The sequence below is a fragment of the Necator americanus genome, chromosome III (genome assembly GCF_031761385.1).
Source record: "Necator americanus strain Aroian chromosome III, whole genome shotgun sequence".
Lineage (NCBI taxonomy): Eukaryota > Metazoa > Nematoda > Chromadorea > Rhabditida > Ancylostomatidae > Necator > Necator americanus.
The window spans coordinates 40,842,353-40,865,122 of NC_087373.1; the positions used below are offsets into that span (position 1 = coordinate 40,842,353).

At 41.2% G+C, this 22,770-nt stretch overlaps 1 protein-coding gene across 2 annotated transcripts; it reads right to left on the bottom strand.

The window, feature by feature from the left end:
• Positions 1-390: 390 nt before the first annotated feature.
• Positions 391-22,702, bottom strand: RB195_012478 (uncharacterized protein; the record flags this gene model as incomplete). Of its 2 annotated transcripts, XM_064194350.1 has the most annotated exons (27): positions 391-501; positions 2,899-2,997; positions 4,304-4,492; positions 4,549-4,717; positions 4,813-4,963; positions 5,070-5,240; positions 6,202-6,325; positions 6,485-6,581; positions 6,678-6,829; positions 7,049-7,145; positions 8,921-9,018; positions 9,145-9,258; positions 9,941-10,084; positions 10,177-10,314; positions 10,364-10,432; positions 10,486-10,572; positions 10,631-10,753; positions 11,054-11,166; positions 14,009-14,183; positions 14,236-14,433; positions 14,492-14,596; positions 17,354-17,474; positions 18,337-18,414; positions 19,412-19,565; positions 19,782-19,883; positions 21,861-21,983; positions 22,648-22,702. In XM_064194350.1, 27 exons carry the CDS (start codon positions 22,700-22,702, stop codon positions 391-393), a joined length of 3,357 nt encoding a protein of 1,118 aa, XP_064051933.1. The 2 variants fall into 2 exon arrangements, with proteins under 2 accessions (XP_064051933.1, XP_064051934.1); XM_064194351.1 differs by lacking the exon at positions 22,648-22,702 and having other exon boundaries at positions 21,861-21,942.
• Positions 22,703-22,770: the final 68 nt, after the last annotated feature.

Consider the following 22,770-nt stretch of genomic DNA (forward strand, 5'->3'; position numbering starts at 1 on the left):
GATAGTAGAAATTTCGGAGGTTATTGGGTCATACCAGAAATCTGGGCGAGGATTTAGTCGGTTTTCAGGACGATAAGAAAAATTTTGCTGGAAACCTGGCGGGAAATCTACCCATACAAGTCGACTGGATCTGGTGGGACAGTAGCGGTGGCTGAAGTACACAAGTAACAAAAAAAAGTGTAAAGTGAGAGACAAAAATATGGCGAAGTTGAGATTGCTAATACGTAGGTATGGCTTAGTTGCGACCTATCTAACCCAGAGCAAATATAAAATATAAAATCAACTATATCTGTGAACAGATGTAAAATTGTACAAATAGACTGAGTAAAGTCAGTGATGAGATCAGAATTGATTCGATCTGATCAGCACGGTCAAAGAACCAATTACCAATCACTTAACTCGCTCGCACATTCGTGGGAGGTCGTCGTGCAATTTGCACAACACATGGAGGTGAAACGGATCCGGTTGTTGAGCACGAGAGTACGATACACGACCGCTGACCTTCAACATGACAAATATCAGTAGTACTACACAAAGCCATGCACCTCACCCTCTATCTTTTATGTATCGGCTGCAGAATTTCGGAAGAGTGTAAGACTGAGCCGGCGGGATAGCATTTGAACTTCCGAAAAACCCGAAATTGGGCAATTGAACAGAAAATGGAGAAAGGGTAGCAATCGTATAGCGGGGCAAATTTCCCCTTCCGAAAGCGTGCGTTTCCGCTCTTCAGATGATGGAAATCGGCCTATCATAGGCGCATGGAATTGAACAGAATCTTGCTAGAAGGGTTTTCTCATGCTGGCCAAATACTCTGTGAATACTTACACGACCAATACAAAAACATTAATTCGTTCATTATATTTATTTACTACTTACATGTACATTTATTTATATTGGAATCATTTATACATGTATATATTTCGTTGCATTTCCATCCCTAGTTCTATGCAGTACTTTTAGCCTTGAGCAATCCATTATATTCCACATAGGGGGATATGAACCTTTGTCGCGCAAACGTAAAGGAGTTAAGCCTCAGGCTCCAGGTGATCATGTTAAAAGCATAGTTAAACGAGAAGCTATTGTATTACACGCTAATTTTCACTGTAAGTATTGGTCCACCTATCGGTTATACTGATTTTATCAACTTTTGCCCTGTGTGAGAATCGCTTTCCCCGAAAATATCGTCTCATTTACTGTTATGTGCCTACGTTTTTCACGCCTACGTCTCAGCAAAACTCTGCTAACCAAGGAAAGTTCGTGCAGACGTTGTTACATAAAAATTCGACTTTGCAGGTTTCCCTTTCCACTTCTTTCTAATCTCGAACGTAACCAACAATGGGTTTCGCATCCACTGATTATTGATATAGAAGTCGTTTTGCACAAAATGTCTCAGAGGTTTCTGCTAGAACTACGCTGTGCGGATATCATTGTATTCCAATTGAAAAATAGCAGCTTTCGCTTTTTTTTTTTGAAAGAACACACCGATTGAATATTTCATCGATGCCTTCCTGTAATGAGCTTACTATGAATCTCTGAATATTCTAGATTTAGGACGTATTTAAACCTGATTTCACATCTATATTCCCTCGATGCCCCAGCAATTTGAAAACATATTCCGAAGTACTAGACAAAGTCTTTGTCTTTCTACTTAGCAACTGAGATAAAATACTGTGCAAACGTGCGATGACATGAACACCACCATCATACTGATAAAGATAGGGGTGTTACGCCATATCGCGTAAACTGCTAGCTACTATTTAAGGTGTTATCTGCACGCACATATCCAGTCTTCGAAAAAAAGAAAAACAGTAAACATGGTGAGGGTGGCTACAGGCGAATGGATGCGTGGAGGCGTACATTGGAGTAGATGTACTTGTAGCGGCCATAAAACGGTTCACAGTGTCCCATTTCCTTTGAATAAAACCACTTTGTATTGTTGCAATGGGAGAGAGGAACACAATAATCCAGCTGTTTCTGGCGTCGTCGCGTCTATACTGCACAGAGGAGCCCATCTCAGTGTTTTCTGGTTTTGGCACACCAATTTGACGCTGTGATAGCCGATTCACCCCACTACAACGGTTAATGGCGCCTCCACACATATCTATCGCCATTGGATCCGTCTCACTGCATTCTGGCATTTTGTTACGCACAGACGCGCAACAGAACAACCCGTTTATATATGACATAATAGAGCGTCGTCTCAGCCTTCAATTCAGAATCGTTTGAGCTTTACGAACGTGTAAATGCCCTATACAACGTCTTGCGGGGGCTAGCCGATGTGTCAAGTCAGTGCCTTTATCCTCCCGGAAAAGTCTGGTACCAATTTATCGACTACAGAAGGATTCAAGGCTTGGTTACCACTAGGGCAGCTTCGAACCATCGACCTTGTGCCTGCAACGTACCTCTAACTACCAACGCCCAATTCTGAATTGCCGTAAAACGCGCATCCCAAGTGGATTGATACGCCAGTGACTTTATTCTTTAGCCTTTTCCATCCAAAACGCTTGAATAAAGTGTGTTTTGATACTATTGTCGAGCAAATTTCTTTCTGTATGTCCGAATAATATCCATTTATTGCCCCTCTTTCTTCCAACGAAGTTATAATCTTTGAAATAACAACGCTCAGTTAGTTATATAATGACAAACTCTCAAACGGAAACTGGGAGCAAGCGAAGAGAGCCACTTCAGCAACTCCCCAAAAGTGAAGAGAGTCAGGGCCCCGGCTCCCGTTATCACATTTATGGTTACCATGGACCATTTTATTACAACATGATAGCAACTACTGAACTATGTCACATCTGGTGCTTGGAATTAGAGGCCACATATGCTAGCATGCATCAGCCACCGTCCATGAAGTCATACTCTCCTAAGATGTGCTGTGACAATCGTTTAACTTACCGCATCAAATCGTTCCTTCCTTATACGGCATGTTCCTGCCCATGTATAAAGTGGATTTGCTCCATTTAACATTCTTGATGTCAGCTGATAGGTGGTAAGCTGCAAAAATATGAAGACGAAAATCCAGAGAAAATAAAAAGAGAAGAACGAGTTTAAAAAGGAATTTAATTTAATGGATTTTTCTTGTTGAAATGGAATGGTAGAAGCAGTTTTTGAATGAGTTCAGTACGCTCATTCCCCCTAATCGTTCTCAAAAATGGGTTAGGAAACTCGCTTAGTTTTTATGAGGTACATTAGAACGCGCTAGTACCAAGAATGAGTAAGCAGGCTGCTGAGAGAATGGGAGCATGTACATATGTTTGATTGGTGAAATTTTCGTCCAACTTGATTTGACTTCTCAAATTTTCCCTTTCCTCTAGCCTAAATTCTTAAAGCGATATTTTGAAGACACATGTCATTCTTCATGGATCATTGGTTATAACCTGAAAATTGAAGCTAAGACTCATCATATTAGTTTCTTAAAGTATCTACCTTTTTGTATACAAATTAGAGTTATCATGAGCTGTGAGCCATCATTTTTCTGCAGCGAATGGCACACTATATGATCTGTGAAATAAGTGAATGAAAAAGGAAGTTTCTTGGTCATGCGAGAGCTCAATGACAACGCGGATGGTTCTGCTATTTTGAATGAAATATACGGATCATCTATCATGCAATCAGTCGGACTGCTAAAGTCACTTCGATTTGAAGTGACTTTAGTTAAAAATCGATGATGGCAAAATAACATCAGAGCCCATATCCAACATATTTGTCCCTGGAAGGATAAGTACGATGGGAATGAAACCATCGGCTACTTTTTTTTTCCAATCGTGCTACTCAGAATTATTTGGCTCGGTGCAACGGAACTTCGGTGAGTTACTAACCGTTCTCTGCAAGAGTATTTCCGAATGGAAACTTACTTCATGCCGCATGATGCGTTTATCCGCTAACAAATTTTTATTGAATAGCAATGTAATCAAACAAGGCCCATCTTTCCGCTACTGCGCGTTTATCAAAATGGCAAAATTCCAGTTATGTGTAGAATTCTCTAAAAGGTTATGTTAGCTAAGCTAAGTTGAAAATGGAATAACATATAATAATATGATAAAAAAAAATAGTAAAGACATAAAGAATTCGTTGAAACTATGTAAAGTTACCTACTCACTACATTCGACCGTTTCAAGTACTCACTACGAACAAATGCGGAGTGCAAATTTTCCAAGTGTAAAAGCAATGAAGTGGATATTAGCTGAGTTAAAGTTACATAAGTTACATAAGTTACAAATTTGGAGGGGTTTTCAGTCCAATGTTTTCCCACGAGTTCAAACTTCAGATAACGGAACTTTCAAAGAGAAGATGAACCTACTCGGCTTCCTCGTTCACCTCCTCCATGAAGTTGAATATGTGTATAGTGATTACATGCTTCTTGGTATAAGGTGCGGTAGTCTTCGGTGATATGTTGGCACCAATATGGTTTTCCTGATTCCAGATTTTGCCGCCATGCATCCAACAATGATGACATTACCCACTCATACGCAAGCCGGCGCAAAGCATCCTGAAACCATCACGGTCCAGAGTTATGAATTAATCCTGAATAGATATTTGGTTCACCTGTAAATGGGCGACCTCTGGTGCTGCTTCTCGTGTGTAAGCCAGCCTTAGCTGCTCGAGAGCCTTTCTCGAATGGATTAACACAAACTTTCCAAAATTTGCACTGTCTCGATCGTCAGCGCACAACTTTTTGCTGCAGAAAGCGTGTCCAACTGCTAGTGCTAGCGGACTAGAAGAAATGAACTGAACGAAGGATTGAAAAAACCAACAGATTCTCGAAAAAAAAAAAAAAAAAACTTGTGGAGAGATGAACGAATAACCAACCTGTTGAGTAGTTCATCTGGACACCGCCGTACAACTGCATAGTGCTGCTTAGCTTTCTCTCGCATGCCTTGTTTCCAGAACAGTGCACAGGTAAACACATGCGTCCACCACGTACAAAGAGCATCGCCTTCGGTCAACCATGTAGCACAGTCTAAGAACTAGCAATAGAAGTTGTTGCTTCAAGATAATTTGTTGAGAGAAATAAAATCCGGGCAAAAAAGGAAAAAAAGTTTGGATTAAATAGAAATATTGGTTACCCCAGCTATTCTCCTTCTTAGGTAGACCCCCTGCCATTGAAATAGTGATCAGAAGACGAGACACGTCAACAGTGTCAATTTCCTTCAGTCCATTATCACCACTCAACTCACTCGCCAAAAGAGTCAACAGTCGGAGCTTAAGACCCGCTCGTAGACGAGAAAGTACGTCGCCTGGAATTTGGTTTAATGGGTGAACTTATATTGACAGCTTATACAACAAAACGATAAGCAAGAAGCAAGGCAATGTGTAACGACAACGAGTAGATTTCTGCTGGGAGTCAAACACGATGGATTCAACTATGTTTAAAGAGACGACTCACATCTAGGCGGAGACGCGGACAATCGCGTCGGACTCTAACACTAGCAAGTCGTCCAAGTCAAGTAAGTCTGGAGACAAGGAAAAGGTGCTAAGGACTCATCACCTTCTCCAAAATCACCTTCATTCCCGTTCTTTGAATTAGTAAATTAAAATTAGTATTAGTGGATGCTAGTAATACCTCCACTTGCTTCTTGTAATATTCACCTTCGAAAGTTGTCCACTTCCCCTTTCGCGAGCGACATAAACAGCATTAAATCTCTCTTTGGAGGACCTCGTGAAAAGATCTGATCAGGGCTTGAACGGTCATCCTGTGGTGCTAATAATACGTGGAACCTGGCTCTGATCCAGTGATTGCCGTTGAAACATCACGTGCTATTCCTATTATTCTTACTTATTCTACTTTTGATTGGCGAATGCGGCTGCGTCTCTTCGATCTCTACATAGGATTCAACTTTAATACTCGCTTTCATTTCCGTGAAGCGGGCACTCTTTGCTTCACAATTTCGATTTAGGGTTGAACGACGCTAGCAGCATTTTCCTCCTGCTTGCGAAGGTCACAACTTTCTGAAGCATCGCCCAAAGCAGAAATCACGTGGTTTAAAAGGTGGGCACAGAGACGGATGTTCCTTTCTTCCAGTTCAGCTCAAGGGCTAGAAACTCATACGAACACAAAAAAGAAAAGTCATTGGAAATGTCTTGTCTACTGTTTTAGGTGTAAGAAGAGTCTCAAGAGTTCTAAAAATTCCTGATTTGATTGCAGAAATCAAAGAGTGTGTGAAATTCATATTGATCGAGCAGTATGAAAAAACTGACTGTCGCGTTCCCCGACCATTGGTACCAATGATGTTTTCTTGGCGTTTAGAGTCGAACGCACGACTTCAAAATCCGATAGGAACTCTCTTGACAATGGATGAAACACCCAATGAAGTGCGCTCACCTACAAATGTGTTTTTATACAATTCCAAACTGTGAAAGTCGTCGAAATATGACACAGAAAGCCAATCCACAAAAACGATTTCGTTTCAAAACTAATGTAATAACACAATTGAGACTTTCAGAGAAAAAAAAACATTCAGAGTTAACATCGTTAACTTACACTATCCTCATCTGCTCTTCGAACATGCCTCCTAGCTCTTCTAAAGAAATAAGGCGAAAAAATAGACGCGAGGAATGATGGTAGGCACAACCGAGTTCTGCAAAACTTACTATCATTATTATCTCTGGAAAATCTGATATGCGTTATATTTCAATCAACAACCAATAAGTAACGAACAGTATTCTGCACAAACCTAATAGCAGCAGCGATGTAAATATCCGCCAAAACATTCCTAGGCAGGCCATCGATCGATGCTCCTGCGCTCTCGGCAAGATTCACTGCTGATAAAGCTAGATATAAACCAGAAACTCCCTCGCTCGTCTCGTCGACGCCTAGTAAGTGCAACTGGAAAGAACTAACTTCTAGAAAACTTTAAAATCCAATCTTCTGCCCAAAATTGAACCAAAAGAGCATTATTCTCGGATACCAGCTGTATTATTCCACTCTAACGTTTCGCGGGACTTGAAAAGAATTTAAGAAAAATTTCAAAAGTTCAGAAAAAAGTAGTATTATATCCCAAAAGTAATACATTGAACGTCATTAATAAAAAAAAACACATCTCACCTGATGCATCTTATGATAAATCATAGCAGTATGCGCATGACTTTTGCAAACCACCGTGACAGGTTTACCGGCATCTCGCCTTCGTCGCGAAAACCACCTAGAATTATGCTCTTCAAAGAAAGAAGAAAAGTTCAAAAAATTTGGATAGAAGCAAAATGGAGGCAAACGGCGGCAATCCGGAAATGGTTTAATGTTTCCGACAACCTATAAAAGTTAAAAAGGAAAAGTGTCCAAGCTTTAAGTGGGCATGACGGTGCTTCAACCAGGCGAAATATTTGACAATAACCCAAGGGTCCAGCTTCCCCTTCGTACTTATGAGCTTCCTAACTAGGATGGAAAATCCTGTCTACACGATCGACATTCAATAAACCTCAAAGACCTCAAAATGATAGTGGTTAAGTCTATCCTGCTTTGATTTGAGATCTTTATTCTTAGCAGACACCTCTTTCGTCCTCCTGTGAGTCTGAAGCTACCTGCAGAGTTCGCAGCGGCACGGGCCGTTCAATTATGAACGTTCAATAGCCGCCAGACCACGCCGTTGGGAACTCAGTGTGGTAGTGTGAAATCGATAGAGTTTTATTTGGACCAATGTCTCTCATCCGTCCAACAACAAAAAATCGTATGTCTACTTTTGTATCTCACGATTAGAAATGGAGACCCAAATCGTACCTTAGGATCAGAAAGGATTTTTCTTGTTGCAGTTATTCGTTAGTTATTCGTCGTAAAGTGACATTGGCAATACACTCAGTGCGACTTTTAATTCCGACAATTGCTGCCATTCCGCGGTGTTTGAAAGAAGCTAGCTAATCTTAAAAGCACAGTATCACAATTTTGAAATGACGCAGAACCTACAGCGAAAGTGTAGAGCTCTGGTGGTAGATTGCGGAACTGACCGTGGTTCTGCTCATCTTTCCCTAATCGTCGTGGGAACCAATTAATTTCCTACGAGATACGTTAGGACGCGTCTCTGTGTACACGTCCCGGTCTCCTCAGCACCATTCTTTGGTTTCACTTGATTAGGCTGTTGAAAAGAAACTATTCATCTTTGCCTCTCGCAATTGTATGCGGTGCGTGGAAGGATAGCACGTTGCAACCAAAATTGTCGCAAAAATGGCGTTTTCCGTGTCGTTTTTTTGCGATTAGGGAAACATGAGAGGAACCTTGCTGGGTCTACATCTACTATTCTAATCTACTATTGGAAATCTACGCTTTCGCTGTGGGTTCCACGCCACAAGGAAAGCATTGACCTCGGATAGTACATTGCGTCAAAATCGTGATACGCTGCACTTAAAGGAATCACTCCACGAATCTGGGGTGGTGCGGGTTTCAGGCGGGTAATGCCTATACGGGCTCGATTGTGGGAAAGAGGGTGATTAAGTTCATATCTCAGTGAATCAATGTAAACGAACGACCCCGGAACTGTTTCTTACGATGGTTTCTGTTGCAATGCGCAACCGTTGTGCTCCGCTCCCCTGCGATTCGTCGAGAACCAATTCGGGAAATTTTACACAGCGAGAAGTGAAGGGAATCAGCCTCTTTCCACAATCTACGACCCCGTACAAGCATTACCCGGCTGACACCCGTACCACCCCAGATTCGTGGGGTGATGCGTTCAAGGAATGAAGGAATTTAAGATTGTACGAATTCATGCACTGTTTTGAGTTTAGAGGATACATCCCCGGTTTACTGGTTATCACGACTCGATTCTTTTCCTATGGCTTCTAAGGTTTTCTGTAAGAGAGTAAAGTTTTTGAGAGATAAATTTTATCCGTTTACTTCCCAGATTTTGAAGAAAAGGAGTAAACGAAAACTTTGGCCTAGTAAATGTTTTACTAATCATGAACTGAGTTAAGGCATACTGTCCGTGCTCACCTTCCTATCCATAAGCTGTTTAGCGCATGACGTATGATTTGCCATACCACAGACAAGGCTTGTTCAACCCCTGCAGAAGGAAGAGGCCTTTCTAGGATCTGTAATTTTGTAATACTGTCAATAGCGATCACATTTATATCACTTGAAGCAAATTTCTTTGAAAGTAGGATAGATGCATGCAGCAATGTGCAAAGTAATGTAATGCAGCAATGTATATCATATACCTGTAAACACTCAATGTACTGTCGTTGAGCTTCACGTACATTCCCATGCTCGGCTTCTTGACGTGCTCGTGCTTGAGTTGAGAGAAACACACGCCAGGAACGCGATTTGAAATCCTGAAGATTTGATATCACGACTTTTGACATTTTCGCCTCAGGTTGATATTCGACGTCAATCTGGGGCGTTCCATTTTGCATTCCAAATATTGCTAGAATGCAGGCTCCACTGTGACTGGAGCGGCGGAATGGCAGCGCATCAGGAAACTGACGATGTTTGGGTATCTGTGGGCAAATATGCAGTTCGAGTAGTAGATTAAGAGTGTAAGCGCCCAATTCTTCCTAATCGTCCTGAAAACGGTGTGGGAACGGCGCTAGTTATTACGAGGTGCCTTAGAACGCGCCATCCTGTATACGCTTCGGTTCCCTGAGCAGCCTAAACAACGGTTTTCCCGCACTTGAATGCTCTGTGAAGGACAGACACCGTTTCCCATGCCGTCTTTCAGGACGAATAAGAAAAATTGATTGTGGCCACATACACACTTGTAATCGATGCCCCGAATTCTATACTTGCTCGCAGAGACCTCAACATCGTCTGTCTCGTCATTCGCTGCTTTTAGGAGAAAGCACTATGCGCAACAACATCATTTTGATTGTTTTAGGGAGCTCAAAGGCTTTGTCCGTCATATTCATATAGTTCTGTTCTTCTCTCAGTGAAAATTGCAAATACTAAAACTTTATAATCGTATTTGCAAAGTTCCGAAATTTCTTTCCATGAAGTATAAATATGTAAGTGAGGAACCTGTACTGGCTCTCCGTAGACGAGCAACCGAGTAAGCACGCATACAACAACGAATATATTCACGGACCATACGAAGCATGGTTTAATAACTCTTGTCTGCCACCATTCATCTGCTGTCAGGTAGTTGTCAAATGCATCTGTGTTCTGAACGTGCAACTTTTCGAAGGAATAGAAGAGGAAGAAGAAAATCCGGAAAAGAAGAGAATAAGTACGACTAAAAGAAAACAAAGAGCTACCTCTGATAAGACTCTTCCTCCTGTCGGTGCGACGTTATCATGGTTGCTCCGGGCTGAAACGGATGAACCAGTCGCTAACAAATTCAATGGATTCCACATCAACATCGCAAACATTATGGCAAATATTGTTACGCGACCCTTAAAAATCTAATTTGTCGTCTATAGTCTTGAGGTAAAACCCTCAAACCTGTTCTACGCTGGTTCTTGGCCGCTTAGCACCTTTAGGCGGTAATGTGGGCGATGTGGTTGGGGATGTCTAAGATAAGTACCTCGCACAAGAACCTAACAATCAAGACAAGAAAGACAGACCGTAGCCCCAGGTGACTGCATGCTCGCTGATGACGTAGAAGGGCTCAACGCTGGGGAACCAACCACAGGGACGGATGGTGGGAGTACCTACACGTGAAAATAAGTCGACAGAATGCATTAGAAAAAATAGCAGTCACAAACTAACTTCGATATTATTATTATGTAAAATGCTGCTCAGTCTTTGGACTTCTTGTCGTAGATCACGATTTTCGGCTTCCAGCTTCCCAATATGTTCAATAGCCTTTCGCAAAGTTGCGGATTTGCTCAGCTGAAACTGTCATACACAATTTCTGGTACACTAGTCACAAGATCTATGAAGAATGAAAAACAGAGGGGCCATAGTCTTTCGAAAATATAGAGACGAATCAAATTTGGTTCGGGAAGGCATAAAACTGGAAGTGCACAGCAAAAATTCAACTAAAATAAGTCTAAGTCAACAAGTGTTAACCACTAGCGTAATTTACTTAATAGAACAAAATGGGATATGTTGTCCATGGAGCGTGACGTAACATGACTTAACGCCCTTGCCCAATTCTGCGCGAAAACACACGTAACGTAAACTCGTTACCTTTGCGTCATCGCCAGCCAGAATCGCTTTTAGATGCTGTATGCGATCGTTGATGGAACATCGGTATTTCTTCTCAATGAGATTGTGAGCAGTTCGTCTTTCGGTTTTGGGTCCTGAAGAATTATGATATAATTAGATTATAATAAGATTTGGGTCCTAAAAAATTATGATATAATTAGCGCAATGATTGCAGGTCCGCCTCTGAAAATTCTTATTCACAAATATAAGTAGACAAGTAGAATGTTCTTCGACGCTCTTGATCAGTATGACTTACTTGACTTTTACTTAATAGCCGGGCTGGTATAATCGAATGACACCATTCTTCTTCCCCGAGGTGTGTCGTCCTTAAAGGCATCACCCCATGAATCTGGTAGGGATTTCAGGTGGAATATTCGTATACGGGATAGTAGATTATGGAGAGGGGACGATTTCGTCCATTTCTTCCTAATTGCCGTAAAAAACGGTCCGTAAGATACGGAGCGTGCACAAGGCTGGCGCGCTCTAATCGAACTGCTTGTAGAAAATAGCGCGCCGGAACACCCGAAGTCTTCCGGCGTGCTTTTTACGATAATTAGGAAGAAATGGACGGGTCACCCTTCTCTCCATAATCTACGATCCCGCATACGAATACTCCACCTGAAATCCGTACCACCTCAGATTCGTGCGGTGATGCCTTTAAGCATAACTATGCGGAACCATCTTCAGCAAGATCTCGCAAAGGCTCTATCCATTCATTGTTATTCCACTTCAAAACTCTGTGCAGAACACATTACAATGAAATTACTCGATAGTTCCCAGCATCCGTGACCGATAACTTCTAGTGGAGGGAAGTTATGATAGCGTGTCTCAGCGAGTCAAGTACACTTTCGCTGATCCATACAGAATAGATGATCTTCGTAATCTCACGAATCCCAGACGGAACAAGAGATGTCAGCATTCCTACCCTATGTTGGTACCGTCGTCTCCACGAGATTTCATTTTTCATCTTTTGGATACAAACCAGAACCTCCGACTCGGTCTCATTTACCGCATATGTCAGTCTATGAATGTGCTCCAGTTCAGGGGCTAATGGCGCTTCCTGGTTCATTAAAGTGAACTGGAACGATCTCTCCAAATTGTTATGGTTGGTGCACCGAATACCATTTCATTTGCAGTGTTGAGGAGGACTGGTGAATACCTCTTCTTCTTCGCGCTGTGCTGCTTTGGTAAAGTGTGGGTTTTCCGCGAATTCTGATCCTTGGTAAAGTGTGGGTTTTCCGCGAATTCTGATCCGACCATACTTCTCCAAACTCTTTCACTGTTGAGACGTATTCGTCTTCGCTATCTTTTTGCAATTGACGAGGCAACTTCCTTCTCAGACGTTTTTCTAGGTTGAAATCGCCAGTGCTGTGGGCGGCACATACGGAATTATGTGCGGATTCTTCTTCGAGATGCAAAGTTTTCAGGCGCTAAATGGGTTGACCTTAGACGTAAACAGATGGCGTCGATGGCTCCTTTTGAAAATGGAAGCGATGATGAAGCCTGGCTGTTCATATAAGTTGACCAGAGTGCTATCATTATTCGATGTGCGCTTTCCTGAGCAATACGATTTTCGTAGCACATCGGATTTTATTCAAGTTCCATCCTCGTATTTCCAACGGTTCCCACAATGATCACTTGCTCGCTGGGAGCTTTAGGCATCAACGCAATTAGTTCATAATAGAAGACGTCCTTGTTGTTTTCTTTAGTGGTTTCCATACATGAAACTGCACTTACGATCCAGAGTCCACGACCTGTGCGTTCCTGCGGTCGTACAAAGGCTCATCGTCATGTAAATGACGATGAGCCAAATTCTTCCACAATTGTTGCAGTCGTTCCTCACAGCTATCGCATCCTATACTCTTTTCATCAGCATTGCTGATGAAGACAAAATAGTCTCCAAAACTGATGACGACCCGGCTTCTGCTAGAGACTTTCTGTAGCGGCACATAGAGGTATCTTAGAAGCCTAGACCGAGCGGCTTGTTGGAGGTAATTCAAACAAGCCGCTTGGTCTAGTGTTTAACAGTTCAGTGTGACGAAACGAATGGTTGTTCCCAGGATTCCACGCACCCTTGTGGTTGTGGAATCTTGGGAACTTTTGATGTCACGAGCTTTGCCTATGTACTGGACGATAGCACTTTTGTGCTCGTAGGTCCCCAAAGTTTACAACTCGAATACCTGATTGCGGTGAGTTTAAAAGTGAGCACCGCGAGCAGGTGGCACCCGACTTGTATACGCGTGTCCCTTGACCACCATTACTACTATTTCCGCTCCATAAAACTCTACATTATCATCACATTGAGATTTTTGCCACTTTTCCACTTTCACCTAACTGCTTGTTGATTCAACCCTTCCACACCATACGCAGAACAAAGAATTCACGAAACTATCTGCTAGTGCTGTCACAAAAAAAAGAGCGTCTATGTTTCGCCTTCATTGAAGCATCCGTGCTTTAACCATTTTTTTGCCAAGCACTTGTGTTTTAAAGGCAGCACGCCACGAATTTGGGCTGATACGGATTTCAGGTGGGTTATACCTATACGAGGTGATAGATTGTGGGGAAGAAGGTGATTCCGCTCATCTCTCACTGCATCACTGTAAACAGACGGCCTCGGAATGCTGTTCATTACGACGTCCTCTATTGCAACGCGCCACCTTTGCGCTCCTCCCCCGCCTGCGATTCATCGAAAATCCATTCGAACGCCTCGACAGGCAATTCATTTCATTCGACAAACCGCAGGCGGGGGCGGGGCGCAACGGTTGAGCGTTTCAATGAACCAAAACCTGCAATTCATGGCTTAATGATAACTTTACCATCCGGAGAAATTGTAGCTTAAGCCGTAAAACTTTTTCGAGGTGGATAAAATAAAAAATTGTATTCAGTTGAGTGGGACCGTTTGGGGAGAAAACTTCGATGAAAAAACAATATACTTACCTTTCCTTCTTGGCTCCTCCGACGTCACCTCATCCTCATCATCTGAGTCATCATCCTGAGGCCAAGAATCATCTCTGGGAACTCGAGTTGCCACACCTGAGGGGCGAGAATGGCTGCTGCTCCTACGACCAGCGCTTCCTTTTAGTCGCTCCACTTGCCCCGGAGACATGTTAACCTAAAAATGCGTAAACGTAAACTGCAGAAAGTATATGTTTTTCACTGCTCACCAACAATCGCAGGAGTTCTTCTTTTGTCGTCGCCCCATTGCTGCTGTTCTGTTGAGGCGAAAGCATGTCGGCAGTGTTACCATCTGAATGCGATCGTGTCATCTGAATCGACACTGGCGATTCAACTTTCACGTTCGCTGTGGCTGCCACACTGGTACAAGATGAATATCCTCCGCCGGGCGAAACCATGTAATTCTGCTGCAGAAGTGTCAAAAATAAATTTGTTGAATATACTACAACCTTAACAGTTTCAGACCTCCGGTGAATTCTGCACGAACGGCGGCTTTGTGTCAATGAACATAGCTGGTGGGGAAAGCACTTGTGAAAAAGGTTGCATTGCCGGTGCTGTTAGTTGTTGAGCCTGAATCGATTAACCAGCTTCTGTGATATTTCCGTCAAATATATTGTTTGGCTCAATCGCAATTGTCTTTCAACTCAACATTCGTAATGAAATTGATGATATTTTAATAATTTAATAAATTTAATAACTGGTTGCGCCTATAGACTAACACCAAGTGTAATAGTCTTGATACAAAAGCTTTCCCATGTAGTTGTATATACAGCCATAAGTGACGTTTCAACGATATTGACGGATAGTGGTCATAGACGACTTTGAAAGGATATTGAAGGATTTAGTTTACGCAGTCGCACAGTAAGAAACATCCTTCAACAGTGTATGTGATGGTCCGCGGCAAATCTACGAGAGCGACGAAGTATGTCCATAAATAGATTTGATATTCATGTTCTATTAGTCACATTTAAAGCAACAAACATTTTTTTGTAATGTTCCTAGAAAGAAAACTAAAATTCTGAATTTTCTGATCATTTCTGCGCAAAATCAATGTCACATAAAGAACGCAATGAATTATACCACCTCTAATTTTAATCCACTGAAGCTTAAATCATCTATTTTGATGAATGCTACTCTTCATTTCATCATTTACTGTTGACAACTCCCACTTCTTGAAAGGACAATATATAATACTTTTGTGACTCCTCTTATAGATTGAATGTAAAATAATTCACAAATTGGCAGCGAAGTTGACAAATTCTCAATGATAGCGTTAGTTCATCGACTATGTGTCACACATTTCAGAATTTTCCAATTTCTTCTTTCAGAGCTTGTCTACTCCTCTTATCGCCTCTATTGTCTACTACGTGCTATCCAGATACTTTGCCTCTATATGAAACCAATCTTCAAGAAAAAAATCGGAACGACAGCTGTGCAGTCTCAAAATTAGCTTCGAAAATGGCCGAGTTTCATCTTTGAGATATACCTTCACACTAAACATCACTAGATAGCTGCCACTTTAGGTTTTGTCGTTGCGTTCAAGAAAATCAGGCCCTACACAACTTAACAGCATTCAATGACATATCAAGGAAAAGAATATGGACTTCTATGGCCATGAATAAATCTACAATGACAGGATCTTCAATCAGCAACGCCTATCTTTCAGGAAACTGCTCAACACTTCATACACTGCTATCTGCTTGAAACATTCGCTGAAGAAAATTTAGATGTTATGCTATCGTTCTGGCACGGCCACGTAATATTCGTCTGCAAAATACGTTGCTAACTGCTGGCTTCCAACTGATAACCCAAGTGATTATCAAAGCGATAGAATAGCCGACAGACGGCGTCTCGACCAACCATGGCTGTTTCACTGACACATGAAAGCGTTCAGTATGTGGCTATCGCTTTTTACAGATGTAAAAGCGACACTTTAAGGATAACAAAAATCGGCACTAAGTTTACCTCTTTGTGTTTTTCACAAATGAGCATATACATATAGGGCACCTACTCTTTTTTTATTTTCTCAACTAATGAATAATGTCGTGGTGACTTACAAATTCCTTGGGTAAACATCCATACTTTCAGTTTTTTCACATCTTTACACTGGGTTCATTGGTTCTCGAGTACTTTTGAGAAAGTAAAGAAGGATGTTAAGCTTAACATAAATGGAAACATTTTTCATACTTCCTAAACTTTCTAATCTAGCTATTGCCACTTTTTTTCTTACTTAACTCCCCCGTTTCTTTATTCCCTGTAAGATTTAAAATTGCTTTTCATTTGAAGTCTCGAACACAGAAGAGAAAGCAGAATTGTATTCACAGTAGGAATGTGGGAAACTCTAACTGAAGCATTTCCAAAATTTCAGTGCTTTCAGAGGGGTACATTGAAAGAATCCCTAAATTTTAGTGCGCTTCGATTTTTTTTCGAATATTGCAGTACTCACTTCCTGAAATTCAACACCGATAAACTGCGGCCTTTCCAGGATAATTTAGGGGTGCTCTTTCTTAATTAGGCGGTCAATCCCTTTATCACCTTCTGCTGTCGAAGAAAGGAAGAACTAATCATTTCTTCACTTATCATTCCATCACGGAATCGTCCTATCACAAAAAGGTGCGTAGGTTCGTTATCTAACTAGGAAGAACCTGTAAACCTGGAAAAACCGTTTCTGCCGAAGGAAACCAAAGGCCAGCACGAGAGCCTAACTCTTTATCGTTCCCCAAAGCAAATAATCTCTGATCCCCTAGAGACAGTACTCAAAATAACGACAGCTTCCAAGATTTTAATAAATTCTGTTAGTTGGAACTAGGCCAAGACAGATATTGCTCCGAAGCAGTGATGTGAAAATGTCATTAAAGTTTTGATCAGGTTTCTAACCCTACTATTTTCGAACGCTTGTTGTGCTGCTGCAAACTTGCGTCTAACAGTGAGAAGCATTTCTCAGCTGACAGTATTCAGACTGATAGATTTACTGTTTTAACTTATTCTCCAACAGATTTAATCCGTAGCAACTTACCCAGGTGACTTTATCTATTTTTTTTATTTGTTTGTTACTGTTTCTGAGAAAATCATATTTTACGAAGTGTTCAATGTCCGTTTCTAGACAAACCCTGATATCAGCCAATGCAAATGCTGTCGCGGAAATTTAATCCTCTTAGGATTTTTTTGCGGTTGAGAACAATTGAATGTGCCCTTTTTTGATAGCATTTCGACCGAATAACTCTTACTGATATGATCAGCAGTAATCTAGCACAAAAGAAAACATTCGAAAGCAATACAATAACAGAATGGAAATAAATCGCAAAAACACAAAGGTTGCATACTTACCAATGTACCTGATTGATAGTGATTAATTTGCAAGGGTTGCACTACTGAAGCTCCGAGTTTTGGCAGCATACCGGCAGGACCATTTAGATTCACGTTTGTGTCGAAGTTTGGGGGTGAAAACCTGCGCTAATACCCATTATTTTTAAGTTGATATAATAATAGTCAGAGCCCTTCAATTTATTTTCAAACTACACCTGAGATGCACAACCTTTTACCGAGACAGCTGGAAAAATTCGTATTGATCGCTTTCGGCTCTAGTAAAGGACCACCCCGTGCTTTGAGAAAAATATTTGCCAGGAATGTCGCGGAGAAAGAACAAATAAGTTAAAAAAAGGGTAGCGCTGGAACTGCCTGAAAGAAACAACTCTCAAGGCTCCGGGCTTCGCTCGTTCTCAATATTTCATTTCCAGGATTTTTAGTTATGAGACAAAACGAAAGGATCAGCAGTAACTGGAACGACAGCACCCCAGTTGCTGGGAGATGTCAATCTACGAGGGGTGATAGTTGCTAGAAGGTGAGAAGGCTTCGGACGACGAGCAGTTGTGGTGTCATGTCGCCACTATAAGTTAAACAGTGCGCGAAAGGAACAAACCTGTAGCGTAAGCGGCGCGGCCACTTCGTGCGACAGGAAAGTGCGAGCCCTTGTAGCTTTACTGAACATAAAAAGTCTCTAAAGTCTCTGGCGTATCAATTGGGGTGCACCAACGCATTTTACTGCAATTCGTAACAGTTGAGGTATTTGGCAAATATGTTAGCCTATACAATGACTTGCGGAAGTCAGCTGATCATCAAGTCAATGTTTTTATCTTCGCAGACGAGTCTTGAACTAACTTATCGACCCCAAAGGATGAAAGGCTTGGTTGGCACTACGGCGACTTCGAATCATCAACTGTGCGGCTACAGCGGACCTCTTACTAGCTGCGCTACACCCGCTCTTACTGAACATAAGCACAGATATATTCAAGAGTGAAATTTTCACTTACTTCATCGCTGCATAGGGATCCGAAGACGGTGGTGAATCTGCTTGCAAAAGAGATACGATGGAGCCTATTTCTCGTGACCTGAGAAAAAAGCCACTAATCCATAGCACTTCAAAAAAGGAATATATTCTTTAGAAGAAAAAGATCTCGTTCTGAAGCTGCCTCCGCTGCGAATGGTTCAAGCTTTCAATATTACTTACATGTCATCAATGATTATCATTTCCGGTCGGTGCAAAACATAACAGAAAAGTGGGAAGGTGTCTTGTTAGATGTGTGCAAATTAAATGATATTAGATGTGCTTTTGGGAACGAATTAGCTGCGCGCTAGCTAGATAGTGTGTAAAGTGCACTACCTATCTAGCGCGTAGCTAATCCGCCTCCAAAAAAGCAGATTATTTGAGCGCTCAGTGTGAATCTGTTTGTTTTGCAAGGTTGTCATATGTTGCTTTTGCAATTAATAAAGAGCTGCACATGATAACATGAAGTCCCAATTCTGCGAAAAGTGTTCAGTAGTTTATTTCGGAAACAACGACAACGACAAACACCTTTTAAATTGTTTCGTTTCCCTGAAAAAAAACGGATACGTAGTCTAATAATCATGTGGTGGTCGTCGATCTTTCAGAAGAAAAATCCACATTCTATCGACAAACATTTTCGCGTGGGCTGCTAGGACATATTAGAGTCCATTTATGCGTATTCGTAAATTTGTACATATTTTAATGCTGCAATCCTTCTACCATTATATAGTGTGGACGTGGTTTATGGCGCACCGCAGATTTGGTTAAAAGCAGTGTATCACGATTTTGAAGAGGTGCGGAAACCATAGTGAAACCTAGAGTTAGTTAGAGAAATGTGAGCGGAACCGTGCTGGGTTCCACAATCAACCACTCTAACTCTACATATGCTTTCGTTGTGGCTTCCGTGTCTCGTCAAAATCATAATACGCTGCCTTTTTGTATAGATTTGCCTCGGAAACATATTTGAAAGAAGGCGTCCCACGAAACGACGCGCTATCCCTGTCAATTGAGGTCGAGAACCACAGAGCAAGAAACGTTCCTAGAAGCAGTCATCAACACACCTGTTTGAATCGTAGTAATCCTGAGGTGGGCTGTGTTGATTCGGTCGAACGAACGGTTTCGCGTACGGATAGTGACTGGCATGCGGTTGCTGATGACCACCACCCCAGGTAGCGTCCATAGCCAACACATCCTCAGTGTCCATCCGAATAACATCTGAAGCATTGGTAAGCATATCATAGCTCAAGTGCAACTTTGCAGTTTCCAACTTACCATACATTTAAGTTCGTATATTCTACGATAACAGTCGGTAACAAAAATGGGGAATGTCCCGCCCAGTTTCTTATATCAGCAACGCTGACAGTGAGAAAAAGACCGTTATCGGCGAAAATACAAACAAATTCGCGTGCATGGTGGACAATAGACACCTACCACTGATATCTTCGAGGTTCGTCTCCAGTGAAAGGAACGGATCAGACATGGGGATGTCGTTACAGTTGAACATATTTGACGAGGTTGTGAGCATCCATAAACCTGCAGAGACCTATGCATCGAAAAACATAAGCTTTCAGTACGGATCCAACACAAGTCGCACAAAAGAAGTAGGAAAAAAACACACATCATAATAATTGGCATGAATTCTTTGAAAAACTACTCTTCATAGCAAATTTCACTTGAAAAACAGCAGCTGTTCTTCGTATAAAGCGAATCCTCACACTTCATCCTCAGACACCGAAAGAGATTATGTTTTTCCGCTCACTTTCCACGCACCTTCTTTGCCGGAGACTTTCCGGAAGTTCTACCCACTTGTTTTGGCCAACGCAACTTCTACAGACCAGCTCTCTGCATTCTGATTCTAATATTTTGAGCACATCTTTAATCCTTTAAGCTGGACAGAAAAATTCAAGCAAATTAAGCCGTATTTCAGAGGGAGCGCAATTAATTTCCGTGATAAATGAGTAGTATTAGTAGCAGAATTGTTCAAAAAAACACAGAAAGGGATGCGTAGATAGTTCAACAGAAACAATATAGAAGGCGCCGCCTAAAGATTTGGTAAATGTTGTAAAAATTTCCTAAAAAAAACAGAAACAGAGGAAATTAGTCACCAGCAATTTAAACCATACAACCAACATGTAGTTTGAGAGAATGCGAGTTTAGTTGGTTTTCTAAAGGTTTACACAACTCGCGAATAAAACAAATTTTCTTGAGGAAATTCAATTATATTTTAGAATTTTTTGGGTTTCAATACGGCAAGACGGAAACCTTTCGGTAACAGCACCCCTTTTTTGAAGTGAGATCATAGTTATCGTTGTACGAATAAAACCCATTAAAAAGCACTGAGAGAACTTAGAAAGAGCATAAAATGTGGTAAAGCATATCCAAAACGGTATTATGCATTGGTATAGCTACACAAGCGCCCACTGAAAACGTCGCTACAAAGGGGGAACGGTAAAGAGGGTCCCGGCGGATTCTCCGCGAATGCCTCCGAGACATAACGTGCCCAGTGGATATGCCGGCGGATACGCGAGCATACCTCGAAGAGGTCGCGCTCCAGTAGTTCATGAAGACGCAGACAACCGTCTTAGATGTTTTTCTAGCCACAGAGACGCAGAAAACTGCGGAGTTACAAGAAAATATGCAAAGAAGAGTGGTGTGAGCTGTCGAAATGACCGAATAAGTCAAAGAATAATAGCGTTAGATAGAAGTACATGGGATTTTGTATGGTGTTCTAATAAAGAAAGGCAGTGAGTTTGTCTTTATAACACCTTCAGAAAGTCTAGAAATCTTACCAAATTTGAACTCTTTTTCTTCCTGTAGGTTCCTGGAAGTCAGAGATACAGAAGGTCCCTCTGTTCAGAAATAAGTTAGGCTACAAAAAAGCTTGGGAGTTACAGGATAACGTTAATTCTCATTACTTTTGAGTTACTTTTGAGAGCGGGAATTAACGAAAATTTTTATGCACATAATTTGAAGCTATTAGCTATACATCCTTATCTCAAACTTCACGTGAGGATTTCTCTTGCTTCTGGTACGATTACTTAATTGAGATCACCTCACGTTACAAAATTGCAGTGAATGTGTCTGATTCTCCAGAACAATTCAACACATAGTGAATTATATCCTAGCCGGTGACGCAGTGTATGATTAGCGGTAGGTAAGCAGAGTCAGTTATTTAGGTGCCAACGAAAGTGAATCTCTTTAGGACGCGCACCATCGCTAATTGCCTTGACGAGGCATGACCGGGGCATGCTGGAAATTCCGCCGGGACCCTCTTTACACGCACCCGCTACAAGGTAGAATGCACCACTCTACTGAGTCTCTACTTTCGCAGACAATAACACAAAGTAGGATATTATTGTACGGTCGCACAAACGATATGGACACTAGAATTAGCTTAAAACAGGAGTGATCTCCTCCAAAAATAATGAAATAATACACAGCAAAAGAATCAATCATTTTGGAACCTAACGACTGCCAAACGTATAGACGTTTAAAAAAAACCAACATTACTTCTCAATCTTTTCCGAGTGCTGGTCAATTTAGTAGACATATCAGTAGAATGCGATTCCATGAAATTACAACGGGTGGTCATGTCCGCTTCACGTGAACATTTTATAGATAAATACGCCTTGCCTTGAAAAAAAAAAAAACTTTTGATAACACGCACGGGGATAATGATGCAATAATGGCGATTCGGCATCTGACTGAAGCTTTTTATCGATATTACACGTCACTGCATCTACTACTGGATACAAAAATTGAAAGGTGCAAAAAAAAAGAGAATAAGAAATCTCAAAAACTGGTCATAAGTTTCCTCTCATCTATTCATTGAAGATACACCTAAATTAAGCCAGTACTAAGAAAGATAATTACTTACTTTTTTTTTTTCTTTTGTAATAGGAAAAGTCTTCCAACAAAGCCAGTGAATTTCATTTTTATTCCGAAACTACAAAAAAGTAAAGAAAAAACTGGGTAACATTACCGTAAATATAGAGAGTTATTACTACAAAATAAGCATAGAACTCTAAAGAAAAAAGTTTGAACACCGAGTCTCGCATGAGCGTTTGAAGATAATGCAAATAGAAACACTAATCTTCATCGAATAAAAGCATCAGTTGTCACAATCTGGCTGTTTCCTCTTGAAAATTAGAAGTGAACAAGCGATTTACCGTATATTCTAAGTTTCAAATAGACAACAATAGGAAAGGAACTAACGAAAAAAAAAGCAATAAGGTGGAAGTGAGGTTGCTTTATATGAATGGACCAATTCAAATGACTCATTCATCTCTGGATTCACCTTTCCAACTTGGAAGTTCATTTATTTCCAACAGAAGATGACAGATGGCTGACATGACCTCTCGGAAATCTAATAAAAGGAAGAAAAACATAAAAACAGAGCATAACTGTTTGCCCCAGCAAA